Source organism: Lontra canadensis, unplaced genomic scaffold, assembly GCF_010015895.1.
Source record: "Lontra canadensis isolate GAN:19392208 unplaced genomic scaffold, GSC_riverotter_1.0 scaffold70, whole genome shotgun sequence".
Classification (NCBI taxonomy): domain Eukaryota; kingdom Metazoa; phylum Chordata; class Mammalia; order Carnivora; family Mustelidae; genus Lontra; species Lontra canadensis.
In genome coordinates this window covers 5,364,400-5,386,279 of record NW_022631064.1, presented here as the reverse complement: position 1 = coordinate 5,386,279, position 21,880 = coordinate 5,364,400, and the positions used below count along the sequence as shown (strand labels likewise).

Genomic DNA, 21,880 nt, shown 5'->3' with positions numbered 1-21,880 from the left:
ATGATCTCTGCCATTAATTTGAAATACCAAAGGACACCAAAGAAAATGTCCCCACAGTTCCCCAGTCATGGTGAAGATGCTATTCAAAACTCCCATTTGTAATATCCTTCCACTGAAATGATTCAGGAGCTATTAAGAACTTGGGCCAAAAATGGAACATTCATGCCCATTTAATGTTATATTTTAAGAATAGAATTATCACAAATATAGTTAATGCCATCATGAAGGCTACAGAACAGGCACATGATACACAAAATATGTTCCTGATTTTATTTCTGTTTCTCCCTTCTACCAACAACCTATGCTTTCTTTTGCTACCACCCTCCACTCAGTCACTGATCCTAGAAACCTTGTTATGACTTTGGTTCCTCCTTCTCCTGTGACATGTAACACATCTCCAGGTCCCAGAGTTTTTGCTTACCAAATTTCCTATGCCATGACCACACCCCGCCCCCACCCCAACTGTCATTCGCACTCTTACTGCTCTAGCTCCCACTCTCATCCTTTCTTCCCTACATTATTGCAATAGCTTCCTGTGAACCCTAACTCCAGTACCTAATCTCGACTTTACATATCTCTAGTGCTCTCTTTAAAAAGAAAAAAAAAAGTGCAGGCCAACTCGGTTATTCATCTCCCCAAAAAACTAAACAACCACTCAGGTGGGATTAAATTATTCAAGCTCCTCAGCATAGCACCCAAGACCTCCAAAGTTTAGACACACTCTATATTTCAACTTTATCTTGTGCCACCTTTCAACATTAACCCAGGACTCCAGATGAGCACAAGATACTCAGTTGTAGTTCTCAAGCAGGCCTCTATGCTTGGATCATGCTGTTCCTTCAGTCTTCAATGCTTTTCTCCTGCTTTCTCCAGAAACCTCAGGCTTTCTTACCCTTGAGGACTCTTCTTAAAACTTTGCCCAGTTTCTTGGAACTCCTGGATGGCTCAGTCAGTTAAGTGTTCAACTCTTGACTCTGGCTCAGGTCATGGTATCAGGGTCATGAAATTGAGCTCCGCATTAGACTGCCCTCTCAGTGGGGAGTCTGCTTGAGATTCTTTCCCCCTCTCTCTCCCTCTGCCCCTACCCCACCCCCCACACATGCGGTCTCTCTCTCTAAAAGAAATAAATCAATCTGTAAAAAAAAAACAAACTTTGTCCAATTTCTCAGTTGGAATTGCTTCTGAATTTTGCTTATCCCTCAACAAATATTTTACTGCCTTATAGTATTAGTAGTCCACATGTCAGTCTCTCCTAGACTGAAAGGTCCACAAGGGGAGAACCATAGCATACTGAAAACCCTGTGAAATTTGTTAGTGGACAGACAGTTAAAATGCAGAATATACCACTCAGTAGCTATTAATCTTGAACAAGTCATTCAACTTCTTGGGGTATCAGTTTTATTGGTTAGTTAAGTGTAACAACAATAATCTCATAGAGTTGCTATGAGGATCAAATATTACCATGTAGATGAGTATCTGGCACATAGTAGGTGCTCAATAAATATCGTGTTCATTTTGGCTGCTCCGCAATTAGCATGGTATTTTGTAGGTAGATGATACTTCATCGGTGTTTGCTAACCCGGTCAATATGTCCTATCTGTGATTTTAAAAACTCTTAAAATCATACTCTCAGGGGCGCCTGGGTGGCTCAGTGGGTTAAAACCGCTGCCTTTGGCTCAGGTCATGATCCCAGGGTCCTGGGTTCGAGCCCCACGTCGGGCTCTCTGCTCGGCAGGGAGCCTGCTTCCCTTCCTCTCTCTCTCTGCCTGCCTCTCTGCCTACTTGTGATCTCTGTCTGTCAGATAAATAAAATCTTTAAAAAAAATCATACTCTCAGGGTTTGGGATCATGTAAGAGGGCAAGGCAGCTTTGCCAAACAACTTTTATAATCACATTTATTTTTTTCCCCCAATAATCCATGACTGTTTGCGAGAAAGCAATTACAAACTCTCTCCCAAAACGGGACATCTTTTTGGCATCATGGATCTTTGCACAGCTTGATGCACGAGGTATTCTTACCCTGGTTCTAGTTATTTTAATGTTGTTACCAAAGCACAGCTCAGCAATGCCAGTTTTGTCTACAATGATGGTGTTCACAATATTTAATTTGAAAATCAAGAAAATTCCTTTTAAAATTGATGCACAAAGCAAAAACTTAGGCATAGTTAAGGTTTTCTGTGATAAAGCCTGGGACACCAGCTTGGTCACCTACAAGCTATGCTCCCTGGGGCAGATAATTTTACCCCTCTGGGGCTCAGTTTTTCTCTCTAGTAGCACAGTGAGTATCTAGTAGTAAGTGCTCAATTAATTAATCCCCTGTCTCTACCCTTCATTACTTTTACAAAAGCATACAACATATTTACTACTCTGTTACAAAGCATTTCAATAATTAAAAACTAAAGCCAGTTATCAAAATAAAAGAACACGATGACAGTCATTTCCCCAGTCTCCTGGAGTCTGTGTCACAATTTTTTTTTCCAATTATAGTTTTTTGCTAATCTACAAAGTTCAGAAATTCTCTATGGGACCTCCCATCCATAGTGTGCATCAGCAAGTCTCCACTTAATTGAAAAACTGGATTTAATATGGAAACAATAGTTATTGTGCCTTCAAAAAGACCATTTTCCATGCTAATTTATTCTCCAATGTGTTCTTTGTATAAAAAGAATGTACAAGCATGCTTTTTTATACCCCTGTAGTAATTCTTGGTGGGCACATTTTTCAACATGCTTTATGATCACTTAAGTTGATGAATCTTTACATATTTATGTATGTTTAAACAATTATTGTATGTGTGTCTGTGGGTAGGAAAAATCCTATTTTAAAAAACTCCATAGAGAAATAAAGAATTCTCATTGTACTGAAATTTGGTTGTAAAAAAGACATTGAATAGCCATTCCCAGACAGTGAGAAACTAGTGCCCAATCACTGGGCTCTCCCTACATCCCTCCAGTCTACTTATAGCCATAGGCACCTGCACACACACTTGAAAAAAATCTGAATATAAAGTGATAAATCAGTACACAAAATCACAAAGCCTGACCTTGACCCTCAGGATCAGGGTCCACATATGATACTCCGACAGCTAGTATCTGACTTTCTTAGCCAGAAGACATCAAGCTTTGGTTCTTGATCCTTTCTCTGCCTCAGCTTTGATTTTTGCCTGATTCTTTATCTTGCATCTTCTTTTGAGATTATCCAGTGCTATTTCTCAGCCCCAGAAACTAATACCCATGTTAGCTTTGCCAACCCCACTTTCCATTCTGACTTCTGACAAATGTCCATGCCCTGGGTGCCCATTCTCATCCAGTCATGTCCAGTTGCCTCCTTCCACTTGACCTACAGGTCTTTGTGGCACCTGCTTCCTTTCTTCCTCCATTTCTTAGTCCTCTTCCTGTTTCTCTCATCTATCCTTATTTTTCATCCTCCATTTTACTTCTTTTTTTCTTCAGGTTTTTACTTTAATCACCTAGTGCTCATCACGACAAGGGCATGCCTTAATCCCCCTCACCTATTACACCCCCCCATCCCATTTTACTTCTAATATCACTTTCTCCTAGGTATAAGATCTCTTACAGCTTAAGACCTAAAAAGCCCTCTACTGAGAAGGATAAGAAAGGAAATACTTTTCAAAAACAAACTGAGCAGGTGAGGCTTAATTTGATGACAGTAATGACAACCAAGACAGAAAGAGAGAGGGGGTTTCATGCTGATGTGTAGATATACTGTTGATTGGTGTGTCAGTCAACCTCTCAGAGGAGCATTCAGTAGAGAAGGACTAGAGGAGGGAAGGGGCATCCCTGCTTACGTAAGTTCTTTCCAGCTTTATGCACATTGTGTCTCACCTGAGGAGATCCTTGCTTTCTATACACCATAGGGAATAAACTTACAACTGGATCTACAGAGTTTGGTCTGACCTATTTGCCAAGATTCAGAAATAATTCTGTTTCAATGAAGTTTTCCTTACTCTAGGGAGATCTCACATCCCCAGTTGATCTATAAATATGAAATAAATATAAATAATTCTATACCTATGATGCATAAAATATGTAATAGCAGAAGAGGAAAAAGAAGTCCTGAGCTTTCAATTAAAAAAAATACATAATCTGCTAAAAGTGATAGGATATTCTAGTCAGAAGCAGGTCGGTTTGAATAGCTACAATAGAAGATTTAAAAATAAATCCTATTCGTCGTCGCCATTTTGCATCATCAAGTCAACCAACGTCTCAAGCAAAAATGTGACCTAGAAATGGCATAGAATACACTGACCAAAAAAGGGAGTTGTTATTTGGAAAGGAATTGATTTGTTATTCAATATGCAGATGAATTAAGAATTTTCTCATTCATTCTCTATTCCCTCTTATCAGGGATCACCTTGTTCCTTCAGTTTCTGGGCTCTCTGACATCATTCTTCTTGATCATCCCTTTTTGTTACCTTTGTCTTAGCAAACAGATGAATAGCTCAGTCCCCTATATAGCGGCTAATGTAAGTGACAGTGACATTAGGAGAAGCATTATATAGCCAATAGGGACACATACTTTAAGAAATCATTCTAGAGGGGCACCTCGGTGGCTCTGATAAGTGCCTGACTCTTGATTTCAGCTCAGGTCATGATCTCAGGGTCATGAGGCCAAGCTCTGCATCTGGGCTCCATGCTCAGCAGGGAGTCTATTTTCTCCTCCTCCTCCCTCTGTTCCTAACCCCTCTAAAATAAATCTCTTTTTTTTTTAATCATTCTAGAGCTGGTTCTAGATTTGCTTAGATTTCTACACATGCTACTTTCCAAGATCATAGGTATAAAATGCCTAGCAAAAAGAACTATGTATAGTAAGTGATCACTTATTTTCAGCTGTTTTTCCACCCCTACCACCAGCCATCCTCTCTTTATATGGAGTCTACCTTTTAATAGTTTATAGTTGTCCAGATCCTACACTAACTTCCTTTTCTATAATTTCTATATGAGAATGCCTCCTTAAACTTATTTCTGTATCCTGTATACTTAAATGATATACTTGAGTGGTGGTGAAACACATAGTTCTTCAAAAGCAACAATAAATAATAACGAATTTATCTATTGAGTACTTACCATATGCCAGAAAGCTCAGTACTTTATACATAATTATCTCCCTTACCCTCACAATTGCCCTATAAGGAAGTTGTAGTATTTACCCATTTTACAGGTGAGGAAACTGAGGCACAGGTCGGGTCAAGGACAGGAGAGAAACATGGGCAGTGTAACTTCAGAGACTATACTTCATCACTTACACATAAAATGCCAGTGTTTTCTTGAGTGTTATGAGGCCAGCATATTTGGTAGGTGTTCTGTAAGGGCCCCATGGTTAAGTAATCTTGAAAACACAGCATAACATAATACGGAGTTTTTGCGAGTAATTTACAAATACAATATTTACAAATACAATAATTTACAAAACATATTAGGAAAGTAAAAGGTAGAGAAGACATGCAAAGAAATTGACTTAACCTTGCTGAATCCATTGCTTCTCAAACTTTGAATCTTAAAACCTGCTTTTATGTAGTTTCTAATGACACCTCCCAGAACGGATATCTGTGGACAAGACTTGAGGACAGTATGAAGAGATAGCCTCTTACCTGTGGCACTGAGAGATTTGGAGGTTCGTGGCTGTCCCACAGTACAAATTCAAAAGAGTCTTCAAAGATCTCTCCACCAAAGTGACGATAGTAAATGATGCCATTAAATAGATCCCTCTGAAGGAAGCCAGGGACAGGATAGCCTATTGGGTCCACGAAACATCACATACTTTTGTAACAATCTTCCAGATGTTGGAGTATAAAACTTTGGACTTACCTTCAAAGTACTTTCTGCCTAGTATGGTGCATGCACCCAAGGAATTTTCATTAAATATTTTTATCAAAGCTTATAAATAATAAGCAGAAAAATTAAAGTTGCTACACCTATCTTAAAATATGTAGAAAAATTAGCATTACAAAAAATATTTTTTAGGAACACAGTCTTACTAACACTAACTGCTTGATCATTATTATTTTGTTACTCCTGAGTACTTTAAGAAATAGTTATGAAATTATTCTGATAAAGCATAAACAAATGTTATTCAGGAAATTACTTTATCAATATTTAGAATAGGCCAAACCCTTCCCTTCAAACTTATTTGTTCTATCATCCTGCTTGGCAGACATAATTTTTCATAGTGTAATAGTCAGCTTGAGGGCTGGAACTTTCCAGATGCACAAACTTGAATAGATCAATTTAACTTTTCTAGGTGTGAGGTTTCCCATCCATAAAATGAGAAAGATCATCATATCATACCTCATAAACTTGATGTCCACCCTTGTATAAATTCTGGCGCCAACAATCTTCACTGTTCAGAACTTACCTATCAGCCCTGGCCCTGGTTTCTTCACGATTTCTCCAGCTTGAGGAGGTTTTGTGATATTAAAGAAGATGTAGTCATCGCTGGAGTCCATGTCTGATGCTCTGAGCATGGAACCCTGGATCGGTATGGTTTGCCCCTCCTCCAGTTCAATCACAACATTGCTTATGAGGAACGGGGGGCTGTCATCTTTAGGCAAAATGTTGATGGGAAACTTATGGCGGATGCTATGTTGTCCATCAAATATCCTGAAGATCACAAAGTCTTTGGTGGAATCACTGTCGTCATGATGATAGCGAATGACTCCAGCCTGAAGGTCAGCCACAGTGAAGAGAAATCCTTTCCCGCCTGATGGAACAGCAGAGATGGAGCTGACTGAATGAGGGATGCTGAGAGAACAGCTATAGTGAAAGCAGCCCTAGAGAAAAGGGCGTTAAGGAAAGTGGACCAGCCAATTCATGCCTCACTTAAACAGTCTTGTTTAGTCAGCTCTGGACCTCCAAAAACCTGGTTTTGAATACTGGCTGTAACACTAATGAGTTGTGTGGATTTGGGCAAGGTACTTAATTCATTTGAGACTCATCTGTGAAACAGGGGTAATACTACCTACCTCATATTCCCTAGTAAGGATGAAAGAACTTAAAAAACAGTAAGCCTACAAAATATGTTGATTATTAAACTCATTGTTGTCATCCTACATAGCAGCTCCTCTTAGAGGAGTAGTCTTCAACCAGGAGCATCGGTACCAGCTAGGATGTCGTTAGAAATGTAAGTTCCGTAGGTAAGCCCCAGCAACCTGTTTCACTAAACTTCCAGGAGAGTCTAACCCATGATAAAGTTTGAGAATCACTGGCTTATTGCCCAAAAGCTAGAGCTCTGGTATCTAATGGCCTCAGTTCAAAGCCCAGTTCAGCCATTTTCTAGGTAGATGACCTTAGACAAGTCAACTTCTCTAAATCTCAGGTTCCCCATTTGTAAAGTGGGAATAATGATACTACTTCACTTCATAAAGCTGATATAAGTATATAGAATGCTTTGTATAGTATCTGGCACAAAGAAAATACTTAATAAATATTAGTACTATTTTCTACCTCCTCTGAGCCACATCATCATGGGCTACCACTCTACTCTTTATTTCTATGGTGCTAATAAACATTGCTTCACTCTGTATAAGTGATTACAATTCTTGATGACAAGTGCCCTAGTGGTCTCCCCACACTGTATGGTTGTTTTAAAACTCTGACTGGAATAAGTGATTAAACATTTGTGTAATAGACACTGCAGGTTACTTGTCCAGTAGCCTCTTTCTGCTTCTTCACCAGTAGCAGAATCCTACTTTTATTTGGAATGGCAATATGATCATTAAAAAATACTCCGGTTCCCAGATGCCACTGCATCTGGGAGGTAATATGTGCTTGGTAGATTTAAGTGGAACCTGTTGCATCAGATTTCTGTGAAAAGCTATTAAAGAGAGAAAATTAATTGACATAACTGTTTCATTGTCCCTCTCTTTCTTCCTTCCTGGAATGCAGACCTAAAGTCTAGAGGTGTATGCACTAGCTTGTGACCAATGACATAGCAGAAAGAGCTCCTGGCATTATGGATCTGGAATGCCTACCTCTGGGCAACTTATCACATGAGGAAAATAAATATCGAATTTTTAAATCACTGGAACTGGGTTTCCTTTACATGTAGTTGAACATCCACCCTAATTAATACACCCAGGCTTAAACTAATCTCCTACTCTCCTGGGATTAGACAAGAGAATTTATCATCTCATTTTTGATTTCAGAAATCCTAATCACAAATGGTAATAAATAAGAACCCCCTTTCTGCATTATAGTTGGGAATATACCAAAAGGATAACTGAATTAAATCCTCTGAGCTCATTATAAGGAATGGACTACACTATCATATAACATGAATATTATTTTTATTAGAGCTTACTGCCTTGCTAACTACTATCCTTATAACATAATTAACATAACATAATGCTATTAACATAATAACATAATCATTACCAAGTATTAAAAAAACTAAGCTTCTCTGTTTTTCAATACATTTTTCTGAATCAGAGAAATGAGAGGGAAATATTTTGTCTTCCAGTGGGGGTAAGATCATAAGTTAAAGAATATATTTAGAAGGAGTACTCCCTGGCATCAGAGATTTAAATATGAGCCAAGTACAGGAGGCTATTCATAAATGGTCATCCAGGGGTACCTGGGTGGCTCAGTCCATTCTAACTCTTGATTTCAGCTCAGGTCATGATCTCAGGGTTGTGATATTGATCAAGCTCCACATCAGGCTATGTGCTGGACATGAAGTTAGCTTAAGATTCTCTCTCTCCCTCTCCCTCTGCTCCTCCCTCTTCAATAAAAAAATAAGTAAGTAAATAAATGGTCATCCATTGATGTGAGCACCCTAATGAAAAAGCTAATGGTTTCAAGATCTCCAGATTTTCTGGATATGACAATTTATTTTAAAATAAGGTCTAAGGGGCACCTTTGTGGCTCAGTCACTTAAACATCTGACTTCGGTTCAGGTCATGATCTCAGGGTCCTGGGATTGAGCCCAGAGTCAGGTTCCCTGCTCAGCAAGAAGTCTGTCCCTCTTCCCCAGCTCATGCTCTCTCTGTCTTTCTCTCTCTCTTAAATAAATAATTAAAATCTTTAAAACATAAAAATAGAAAAATAGAAATGAGGTCTAAGACAGAAGGTTTCTTTGAACAAATTATAGCTGAAAACTTTCCTTATCTGGGGAAGGAAACTGACATCCAAATCCAGGAGGCACAGAGAACTCCCATCAAAATCAACAAAAGCAAGCCAATACCAAGACTTACTGCAGTAAAATTTGCAAAATACAGAGATAAAGAAAGAATTCTGGAAGCAGGAAGGGGGAAAAAATCCCTAACCTACAAAGGAGGACAAATCAGGTTCACATCAGATCTCTCCACAGAAACCTGGCAGGCCAGAAGAAAGTGGCATGATATGTTGAACAGGCTAAATGGGAAAAATATGCAACCAAGAATACTTTATCCAGCAAGGCTGTCATTGAGAATAGAAGGAGAGATAAAGAGTTACCCAGACAAACAAAAACTAAAGCAGTTCATGACGACTAAACTGCAAGAAATACTAAAGGAGACACTTTGAGTAGGAAAGAAAGACCAAAAGCAACAAAGACTAGAAAGGAATAGAGAAAATCTCCAGAAACACGAACTTTACAGGTAATACAATTAATTTGTAATACAATACAAATATGAATAAATTCATATCTCTGAATGTAAATAGAATAAACACTCCAATCAAAAGACATAGGATATCAGAATGGACTAAAAAAAAAAAGATCCACGTATACTGCCTACAAGAAACTAATTTTAGACCTAAAGACATCTACAGATTGAAAGTGAGGGCTTGGAGAACCACCTATTACACTAATGGATGTCAAAAGAAAGCCAGAGTAGCCACACTTAAAACAGACAAACTATAATTTAAACCAAAGACTGTAAAAAGAGATGAAGAAGGGCACTATATCATGAGTAAGGGCTCTATCCAAGAAAAAGATCTAATAATTGTAAATATTTATGCCCACAACTTGGTAGCACCCAAATATAAAATCAATTAATAACAAACATAAAGAAACTCATTGATAATAATACAATAATAGCAGAGGACTTTTAACACTCTACTTACAGCAATGGACAGATCATCTAAGCAGAAAATCAACAAGAAAATAATGACTTTGAATGACACATTCTTTTTAAGTACACAGAATACACATTCTTTTCAAGTGCACAAGGAACATTCTCCAGAAAAGACCACATATTGAGTCACAAATCAGCCCTCAACAATTACAAAAAGGCTGAGATCATACCATGTATATTTTCTGATGACAAGGCTATGAAATTTAAAGTCAACCACAAGAAAAAACTTGGAAAAACCACAAATACATGGAGGCTAAAGAACATACCACTAAAGAATGAATGGGTAACAAGGAAATTGAAGAAGAAATAAAGAAATATATGGAAGCAAATGAAAATGAAAACGTGACAGTCCAAAACTTTTGGGATGCAGCAAAAGTGGTCAGTCAATGTGATATACCACATTAATAAAAGAAAGGGTAAGAACCATATGATCCCCTCAATAGATGCAGAAAAAGCATTTGACAAAATATAGCATCCATTCTTGATCAAAATCTTCAACAAAGTAGGGATAGAGGCAACATACCTCAACATAATAAAAATCATATATGAAAAACTCAGAGCTAATATCATCCTCAATGAGGAAAAACTGAGAGTGGACAAGGATGTCCACTCTCACCACTCTTACTTAATACAGTACAAGAAGTCCTAGCCTCAGCAATCAGACAAAAAAAGGAAATAAAATGCTTCCAAATCAGCAAGGAAGAAGTCAAACATTTGCAGATGACATGATACTCTACGTAGAAAACCTGAAAGATTCCACCAAAAAATTGCTATTACTGATAAATTAATTCAACAAAGTAGCAAGATACAGTCAATATACAGAAATCTGTTGCATTTCTATATGACAATAATGAAATACCAGAAAGAAAAATCAAGGAATCAATCCCATTTATAATTGCAACAAAAACCATAAGATACCTAAGAATAAACCTAATAAAAGAGGTAAGATATCTGTATTCTGAAAACTATAGAACAGTGATGAAAGAAATTGAAGATAACACAAAGAAATGGAAAAGCATTCCATGCTCGTGGATTGGAAGAACAAATGTTGTTAAAATGTCTATGCTACCCAGAACAATCAACATATTTAATGCAATCCCATCAAAATACCACCAGCATTTTTCACAGAACTAGAACAAACAAACCTAAAATTTGTATGGAATCACAAAAGACCCCGAATAGCAAAAGCAATCTTGAAAAGGAAAAGCAAATCTGGAAGCATCACAATTCCAGACTTCAAGCTCTATTACAAAGCTATGGCACTGGCACAAAAAGAAACACATAGATCAATGGAACAGAATAGAGAAGCCAGAAATAGACTCTCAACCCTATGGTCAACTGATCTTCAGCAAAGCAAGAAAGAATGTCCAGTGGAAAAAAAGACAGTGTCTTCAACAAAAGATTGCTGGACAGCAACATGAGAAAGAATGAAACTGGACTGCTTTCTTACACCATACACCAAAATGAATTCAAAATGGATGAAATACCTAAATGTGAGACAGTAAATAGTCAAATTCCTAGAAGAGAACAGAGGCAGCAAGCTCTTCAACTTCGGCCACAGCAACTTCTTAGTAGATATGTCACCACAGGCAAGGGAAACAAAAGGAAAAATGAACTACTGAGACTTCATCCAGATAAAAAGCTTCTGCATAGAGAAGGAAATAATCAACAAAACTAAAAGGCAACCTACAGAATGGGAGAAATATTTTCAAATGATATATCAGATAAGGGATTAGTATCCAATATCTATAAAGAACTTAGCAAACTTGACACCCAAGAAGCAAATATTCTACATAAGAAAGAGGCAGAAGACATGAACAGACATTTTTTCCAAAGACATACAGATGGCCAACAGACATGAAAAGATACTCAACATCACTCATCACCAGGGAAATGCAAATCAAAACCCCTGTGAGATATCACCTCACACCTGTCATAATGGCTAAATTAACACCACAGGGAGCAAGAGATGTTGGCAAGGATACAGAGCAAGGGGTACTCTCTTACACTACTGGTGGGAATGCAAACTGGGGCAGCCCCATTGGAAAACAACATGGAGGTTCCTCAAAAAGTTAAAAATAGAACTACCCCATAACCTGGCAATTGCACTACTAGGTATTTACCCAGTGGATACAAAAATACTGATTTGAAAGGATACATGCACCCCAATGTTTACATTGGCAGCATTATCAACAATAGCCAAATTGTGGAAAGAGCACAAATGTCCATCCACTGATGAATGGATAAAGAAGTTGCGGTATAAATATATATATATATATATATATATATATATATATATATATATATAATAAAGTGATACTCAGCCATCAAAAAAAGATGAGATCTTGCCATTTGCAATGACATGGATGGAGCTAGAGGGTATTATGCTAAGCAAAATAAGTCATTCAGAGAAAGACAAGTATGTGATTTCACTGGTGTGTGGAATTTAAGAAACAAAACAGATGAACATAGGAGAAGAGGGGAAAAAAGGAGAGGGGGAAGCAAACAATAAGAGACTCTTAACTATAAAGAACAAACAGGATTAACAGAGGGGAGGTGGGTGGGGGATGGGCTAAATGGCTGATGGGTATTAAGGAAGGCACTTGTGTTGAGCACTGGGTGTTATATGTAAGTGATGAATCATTAAATTCTACTTCTGAATCTAGTATTACATTATATGTTAATCAACTAGAATTTAAATAAAAACTTGGGGAAAAAAGAGAGAAAGAAATGTGGCCCAAGAGATGCTATGTACGTCCTGTTAATTATGATCTGCCTTTGGAGAAAACACTGCTCAGATTCTCTTCTAGGTCAAAGAGACTGGTGTTTCACCTCTTAGTGTAAGCCGTCCATGCTGCAGGCCGCCCACGGTGACCAGCCGGACAGCATGGATGTCATCGTTGTCGACAATCTGAAACTGCTCCCAAGTGATGGCCCGAGACTGGCCCTCTAGAAGACTCAGACCTATAAAAGAAAACAGACAAGTGTCCTGGAAAGTTCTATGACATGCCAACGTGTCTACTTTAAGACAAGATTAATAAATTTTCAGTCACGAAACTAGCTGAAAATTGTATCTTTGAAAGCTTTATAAGAAATTGGAATTTAGCTTTTATTTTTAGCAATATTTCTTTTTTTAAGATTTATTTATTTATTTGAGAGAGAGAGAGAGAGCGAGTGTGCAGAGGGGAGGGGCAGAAGAAGAGGAAGCAGGAATCTTAAGCAGACTCCATGCTCAGTGCGGAGTCCCATGTGGGACTTGATCTCACGACCCTGAGATCATAACCTGAGTTGAAACCAGGAGTCAGATGCTTAACCAACTGTACCACCCAGGCACCCCATATTTTTAGCAATATTTCTACTTTTTTATAAGATTTTATTTATTTGACAAAGAGAGAGAGAGCACAAACAAGGGGAGTGGGAGAGGGAGAAACAGGTTCCCCACCCAGCAGCAAGCCTGACTCAGGGCTTGACCCCAGGCCCTGGGACCATGACCTGAGATGAAGGCAGACAGCTAACCAACTGAACCCCCCAGGTACCCCATAATATTTCTCCTTTTAATACTATTAACCCCAAACTCACAGCTTGTTCTTTATATATCCATTGGAGACATGGTGGTCCAGAAAATAAATACTAAAGGAAAGAATAGATGTTATGTTCACAGTGGTCTCTAGTTCAAAAATGTCTACAAGGAATTTTTCAAAGATGAATCCAGATATTTTAAGCAGGCAAAAGAATCAGAAGAGCTTTTCCATATGTTATGAGTGCAAGAGTAGCCCATAGGACAGAGAATGTAAAGTGGGTAACCATGCAAATACAGAGCTACTACACTAGCGGAGCGTTTAGCGACATTAGACATGAAGAGTCTGACACTCTGCAATGACGGCTGAATTTTATTCTGGACTCTAACAACAAAGGGACTTTTGTAAATAAAGGAAATGAAATAAAATCTTCTCCTTGCACCCAGCATGCTGGAGGAAATCTGGGGAGAGGGTAAGTGCTGCTCAGAGCAGCCAGAATACAGACACTGGATGGAACACTCCAGTGAAAAATGGGGAGCTGAGCATCACTGCCAATGCCATTATCCAGGAGATCCAGGAACTGACCTATTGCAAAGAATACAAAAAGAGAGCAAAGCAGGCACCTGGGTGGTTCATTGGGTTAAGCCTCTGCCTTCGGCTCTGGTCATGATCTCAGGGTCCTGGGATCAAGTACCACATCGGGCTCTCTGCTGAGCAGGGAGCCTGCTTCCTCCTCTCTCTCTGCCTGCCTCTCTGCCTGCTTGTGATCTCTGTCTCAAAGAAATAAATAAAATCTTTTAAAAATATTAAAATTAAAAAAATAAAAGGGAGCAATGCTTTTTAAGGAAACAAATTGATAAAACTTAAAAGTAGTGTACTGGTGGACCTAATGACACTCCCTTTCAAACCTGGCCAGCTTCTCCCCATCCCCTCTTGTCAGCTGTGACCATGCATGTGCTTTCTCAAAGCAACAGCCCCATTGGGGGCCCCACAGTCCCCACAATTGTGAAGTCCTGGCTGCCACCACTGCCTCATCTTCTGATGTGGCTGGTTACCTCAGCTGTCCTCTTGGTCAAGGGCCAGGTTGTGGCATGACCCACTCTTGTGACCACAGCCAGGTCCTACCTACACCAGGGGACGCAGAGAGTTTCTGTTGCAGCAGCAAAGAGGGGCCAGGTAGCTCATCATGAACATGTGAGGAGCTGACATCTAGTGGGGCAAACTGACCACAGTGAGACAGGAGATGGGAAGGAGTTAAGAGAGAGACTACTCACCCTTTCCCCAGCCCAACTCTGACTCTTCCCACACACAGTGGCTCCGTCTCCTCCTGGAGACACCAGCATGAGGGAGTAGTCAACTTCACTTTCTCACCAACTTAGTCATGTCAAATTTTTATTTGTTCCTCACAACCTCCATTCCCCCTCATTCTTGTTTGGGTATAGGGTTAGTATATGACCTGCCTCAAGGGCTGGGGAACCTGGGGTAAGCCATACAGTCTGAAGAGAGAGAGAGAGAGAGATGGGAGGGAAGAAGAAAGGAAAGAAAGAAGGGACGAAAGAAGGGAGGGAAAACAAGCACATATAAAGAATCTCTGTGAGGGGTGCCTGAGGGGCCCAGTCAGTTAAGTGTCCAACTCTTGGTCCTTGCTCAGTTCTTGACCTCAGGGTCGTGAGTTCAAGACCCGTGCTAGGCTCCATGCTGGGTGTGGAGCCTATTAAAAAAAAAAAATCTCTGTGATTGGTAATAAGGGTTTTAAAGCCATGAGTGTATGGTACAGCATAATCCAAGGCATCATGGGACACAGTAGAAGAATAAGCAAGACTAGAAGTATAGACAGCAAAATATTTTTTTTTTTAAAGATTTTTATTTATTTATTTGTCAGAGACAGAGGGAGAGAGAGCGAGCACAGGCAGACAGAGGCAGAGGGAGAAGCAGGCTCCCCGCCGAGCAAGGAGCCCGATGTGGGACTCGATCCCAGGACGCTGGGATCATGACCTGAGCCGAAGGCAGCTGCTTAACCAACTGAGCCACCCAGGCGTCCCTAGACAGCAAAATATTAAGAGTGGTTCTGTCTTCATGGTGGAGTAATAAATAATTTTGTTCATTCGTTACCATTTCAATCATCTATTCATTACTATCTATTCATTATTAGTATCATTATTATCCATCCATTCATTCAATTTATTGCTTAATGTACTTGCCAAGTTTTCAGTGGTGAACATATATTAAGTTCATCATAACTAAAAATTGATTTAAAAAAAAAACTGTCATGTCCCAAGTAGTCAAAACCAGATCTGGAGCGCTCTTAACAAGCTTGGGTTTCACAGATCACACAGACTATTAAGTCTTTATCTGAAGCAATAATTCATTTAATATATGATTATTACTAAACTTCGGGTTATCAATTCTTTCTTTTCTTTCATTATCCCTCTAACAGATAGAGTAGGACAGAGAAACACAAGACTGCTCAACCAATGTTCTCATGACTGAAACTCACTTACATGCAAACACGTGTGTGTGTGTACCCACATGCAAGGGCACACACACACACACACACACACACACGGCAACAAGTTTAAGCCACCACGTAGGGATTTAAATCAGAAAGAGATGTTTTCCCTTAACATAACCTACGGCCACTACTTACAAGTACATTTTAAATGCTGTCAATAAGATCAATGGGAAAGGAGAAAAATCCTCATTTACATTCCACATTTACATCTGATCTAAATATATACATTGCATTAAAGACCACTCAGAAGTGACCTTCTTTTAAAATAAAGCACTTTAAGCTCTTTATTCCTGCATTGTGGCTTCCTTGCCTGTCTTAAAAACAGGACAATGAATTAGTCTACCGCTTCCTTCCCTCCTTCTGAACAGTGGTAGGACACCTTTTCGCTCTCTGTCCCAACTATAGCTCAGTCTCCCAAGTAGTCACTTTTTGCCTCATTCATTTGAAAGGTGCCCTTCTGGCTTATTTCTTCCAGAGGAGAAACTTGGCTTCCCCACACAGGAATCCTGGATATAAATTTCTCACCCTGCTAGTAGGAAAAACAAAACAAAAACAACTATCTGATTGCCTTCACTGGGCTGGGTTTCAGCTGCCTCTTGTGCGAAATGGGAAGAAAACGACCTTTCTTTCCTGACCCATATACTTTCCCATCTTCCCTTTGGGGCTCTGTGGCTTGACACCCTCCACGGAGCTTCACCTGTGTTCCAGGACACCCGCGGGGCGTTGGTATCTGCTGTTCTGATGGAGATGTGGACTGTAATCGGTGCACTCCTCTCGAAGAAGAAATCATAAACCTCCACCTCCAGCTGCAAACAAACAGTTGTCTATGGATTACACATTGACAGTTCAGAGCATAAAATACCACTATTGCTGGGGCAGACACTTCAGTGGGAGGCAAAAGATTAGGTTTCTCCTGAAGCCATAACTCATTTTTTAAAGATTGTTTTATTTATTTAAAAAAAAAGAAAGATTGGTTTATTTATTTTAAAGGGAGAGAGAGAGAGAGAGAGAGCACACAAGCGAGCACAGGGGGAGGGGCAGAGGGAGAGAAGCACACTTCCCGCTGAGCGAGGAGCCTGACATGGGGCTCAGACTCAGGACTCTGAGATCATGACCTGCACCGAAATCAAGAGTCAGATGCTTAACCGACTGAACTACCCAGGCGCCCCGCCTGATGTCATTTTCAACAACCAGATCTCATGTTTTCAGGCTCTAGATTTTGTTCATTAGTTAGCAGTATTGTTAAATTTTCCTCCCCATAAAAGAAACTTTTAGCCTCAAATAGGTGAATACGGTGAAAAAGGGTCCCTGTAATTGCTCAAGAGACCAGCCTCAGGCCACTCGAGCCTCTCCCAAAAGTACAAGGACCAGAGCAGTGAATCTTAACTGAGGGAGGCTTTATTCCCCCAGGGGACACTTGGAAATGTCTAAAGACATTTTTGATCTCACAAATAGGTATGCATGGTAGGTGGTCCTACTGGCCACTAAATAGTAGACAGAGGCCAGGGATGCTCCTACAAGCTACCACGAACAGGACAACCCGCATAATAAAGAATCAGCCAGTGCAAAATGCCACTGGTGCTGCTTTTAAGAGACCCTGCTCTAGAGGCATCTATCTTTCCAAATATATTTTTAAATATCCAGATTTTATTTGCTTCCATGAAATCCATAGCTAATAAATGGGGCTATATGAGAAGGTTTTTCATAAATATTTTATTTCTTGGGGTGCCTGGGTGGCTTAGTGGGTTAAGCCTCTGCCTTCAGCTCAGGTCATGATCTCAGGGTCCTGGGATTGAGCCCCACATCGGGCTCTCTGCTCAGTGGATAGCCTGCTTCCCCCTCTCTCTCTGCCTACTTGCAATCTCTCTCTGTCTCTCAAATAAAGAAATAAAATCTTTTTTTTAAAAAAAAAAGATTTTATTTCTTTATTTGAGAGACAGAGAGAGTGAGAGGGAGAACCAGACCACCTGCTGAGCGGCGATTCCCGATACAGGGCTTCATCCCAGGACCTTGGGATCATGACCTGAGCCGAAGGTAGACTCCTAACCAACTGAGCCGCCCAGTGCCCCATTAAGTTTTTGCGTTTTTTTAAGATTTTATCCCATTAAGTTTTGAACTTTCTTATGTATTATGCACATATTGTACCAGGTGCTGACAGGGAAGGATGGCATATAAGACAGAAATGCAAGGCACGTGCCTACTTTTGAAGAATGTCCATTTGACACTGAGTCGCCATTTGGTCCACCAGAGAGGATAAATTCTCAAATGGCAGCATATCAGCAGATACTACCCCACCAAAGAAACCGGTTCAAGGGGGCCAAGGTAACAGACTAAAATTGGAACCACACCCAGGTGGGGATGTCTTTGGAGGTAGAATGTCAGTATCTGTTAGGTTGAGCCATCTGAAATTGTACTTACATGCTCACTAAGAAATGCTGTTCTCAAACCAACAGGGTGCCTGGTAAAACGAGTTTGAATTTGCATGGCCGAAAAAATGGACAGCTTTGACATTACAGTCCAGGGAATGCTTGGCTAGCTTCAGGAGCATGGGTCATTGCGCTGGCCTCAGGAGTCCTACCTCAGGTGGCTGAAGGAGCCCAGGACTTCCAGCCCACAGAATCTGCAAAGCGCCTAATCACTGAGAAAACTGAGAGTCACCTTCTAACAGCAATGACAAAATCACACATTTGACCAGGTTCTGCTTTAGGATCACATTATACCATGCCAGAAAAGACACACAGAAAGCAACCAGAGGAGCTGTGCTTTATTTAGGAGTTCGAGGTAAAACTGGATGTCTAATGAGTAATGACCCGGTAATACAAAAGGAATGGGAGGCGAAAGGAAAAAAGAAAAAAATGGCTGCCACTTACTATGATGAAGTGAAGAAAAGCAAAGCAAAGGGCAAAAACATGGCATTTACAGTCAAGTCTTTTGTCTTCCCTGGAGGCTAAACGCTGAAAATGCCTAAATTAGATGGAGGGCAATTTGGAAAGGCAGGCACACTCATTTTCCTTAATAAACCTGAAGTCAGGTCTGTGTCAATCTGCTCATGTAAACGTTCCATCCTGTTTGAATCAACTTGCTGGTAGGTCTGCAATTTTGTGGAGGGTTATTACGTGCAAGACTGTCACCAGCTGTTCTCAACTCCCATCCAAAACAAAATTAGAGGGAAGAGGCTAGAAGAGCAGCAGAAGGTACTGAGATTAGACAGGAAGGGGACTTTTCTGACAGGAAAGTGTTTGATAGAGAAATTAGTCATATAATGAGATTATGGGATCTCCTATCCTGAGTCAGGGTTATTCATTAAAATTAAGGATCCCGGGGCGTCTTGGTGGCTCAGTAGTTAAACGTCTGCCTTTGGCTCAGGTCATGATCCCAGGGTCCTGGGATTGAGCCCCTGCATCAGGCTCCCTCCTCAGCGGAAAGCCTGCTTCTCCCGCTCCCACTCCCCCTGCTTATGTTCCCTCTCTCACCGTCTCTCTCTCTGTCAAATAAATAAATAAAAACCTTTAAAAAAATAAAAATAAAAGTAAGGATCCCAGTAAAACACTTCTACAAACAAGAAGGAATAATAGAATTTATTAATGAGGGGTGCCTGGGTGGCACAGTGGCTTGGGAGTATGACTCTTGGTTTCAGCTCAAATGATAATCTCAGGGTCACGGGATCAAGCCCCATGTGGGGCTCCACACTCAGCGTGAGGTCTACTTGAGATTGTCTCTCCCTCCCCCTGACACTCCCACTTGTGCTTATTCTCTCTCTCTCTCTCAAATGAAGAAATAAATCTCTAAAATAAAAAGAATTTGTTAATGAAAGGATTGTAGACAAAGTCATCTTTAACTCCCATGGTCTATGGCATGCAGAAAGGCCGTCAAGGACACCGGAGTTCTCAAACCAGTGACCTCTGGGCCAAATGTGGCCCTCGGAAATATTTTGTAGGTGCCACAATATGTTTTAGAATTTTTAATATGTATCCTGTATTTAAAAATGGAAACATTTTTACAAAATAAAAAAAGTTTACAGATCTCCAGCTCCTCTGAAGAACAAGAGCTAAGGCTACCCTGGGTGTAGCCTGATTTGTCTGTGTTCACACAAGGCAGCAATCACGGGCGCAGGGGCAGCTGCCTCCCCTCAGTCTCCCTCTCCCACCCCCTCCCCCTGCTTAGTCTCCTCATTTGCGTCACATGCGCAGCTCCTCTAAGCATTTGAGTCCGCCTCCGGATTAACAGTGACTGATTCTCTTCTGAGGCACTGAGGGTACAAACTCACCTGAAGGTGACGAGAAGTGCCTGCATCTTCACCGACTGTGGACACCAGACAGGTTAGACACTTTGGCTCCCTTTCTTCTTACCTCATGGTGTCTCCTCACAGAATGGCTGCTGTTCGGCGGCTGATAGGCTATCTGCAGGTCACTTAGATCCTTCCAGGTGAATGAGGAGACCGGTCTGGTGTGATCCCACAGATGCGTCACATAGCCGTCCAGCGGAGATTTGGTGATATTAAACACCAGCAAGGGCTTAGGGGTCTCGTCCTCTTCACAGTCCAGAACGGATGGAGTCAGGGAGGTCAGGATGAACTGATCCACTTCCAGAGTAAACATGGCCATGAATGCGGCCCTTGGAATCTGATTAGGAAAGCCAGCTCTGATATAGATGGGCAACCATGCACTCTCTGACTTTTGAAGGGGAAAAAAAAATACGAAGGGGAAAGAATATGAATGAAGTGATCACATACATGGCTAATAGTTTGGAGACAGGTTGTCCAGCAGTGGCCTGAAACCTGGCTGCACATTAGAATCAGTGGACAGTTGTTTTTTTTTTTTTTAATTGTATTTATTTATTTGACAGAGAGAGAGAACACAAGCAGGGGGAGTAGGAGTTAGAGAAGCAGGTTCCCCATTGAGTAGAGAGCCTGATGTGGGGCTCCATCCCAGGACCCTGGGATCGTGGCCTGAGCTAAAAGCAGACACTTATCATCTGAGCCACCCAAGTGCCCAAATCATTGGAGAGTTTTACGCACATACTGATGCCCAAGTTCCATCTCTTGTGGGTTCTAATTTAATTGTTCCCAAAAAGGGACCAGAAAACTGATATTTTTAAAACTCTCTGGTGGACTCTAGTATGTAGCCAGGATTGAAAGGGTACATTCATTTTGGTGTCAGAAGGAACTGTCCTTTTGAGTCTATGTCCAGCACTTAGGATTTGTGTGATTTTAAGCACACTGTTTAACTCCTAAGCCTTTCCCCGCCCCTTTGTAAAATGCAAATAGTGGAACCCCAAGTATTAAGTGAGGATTAAGTGAGATAGCCAAAGTAAAGCACTTAGCTGTGTCTGGCGTGCCCCACCCACCTCTTCTGGTCACCCTGCCCACTTCCTGCCATGTGGTTTTAAAGAGGGCAAAGGCAGGATGAAGGAAAATGTCTCTGTAACTCAGTACCCATGCAACTGAAGGGTGGTGGCTCAGTTGTCTAGTTAAGACCCTGAGTCCCCAGGTGACAAGAAGGTTATTAAAACTGAAAGTTACCAATCAGGCTAGAAATGCTCCCTCAAATGAGAGAGCTATGAGCAAGCAGCCTCTATAATGGGGATTGCCAGAGAAACCAGGAAATTGCATCTTGGGATCAGGCTTTATGAGGAAGAGTCCTCAAAGCAGGAGATGCTGGTTATCATGAGATTTGGTGTTTTGCATTGTTAAGAATGACCCTTAATGATTGGAGTCACATTCAGTATGCAGAACACTGGATATTGGATTAGAAGTTGTAATCTGTATGAAATGAAATG

General features: G+C 40.5%; 1 protein-coding gene across 1 annotated transcript in view; it reads right to left on the bottom strand.

The window, feature by feature from the left end:
* The window catches only part of FREM1 (FRAS1 related extracellular matrix 1), a 140,298-nt gene that overhangs the window by 96,797 nt on the left and 21,621 nt on the right, over positions 1–21,880 (bottom strand). Inside the window, exons 5-9 of the mRNA XM_032880568.1 lie at positions 20,452–20,775; positions 16,800–16,908; positions 12,905–13,036; positions 6,376–6,720; positions 5,612–5,754 (exon numbers count right to left, since the gene is read on the bottom strand). Coding sequence (XP_032736459.1) covers positions 5,612–5,754; positions 6,376–6,720; positions 12,905–13,036; positions 16,800–16,908; positions 20,452–20,775 — 1,053 coding nt within the window. The remainder of the gene's footprint in view (positions 1–5,611; positions 5,755–6,375; positions 6,721–12,904; positions 13,037–16,799; positions 16,909–20,451; positions 20,776–21,880) is intronic.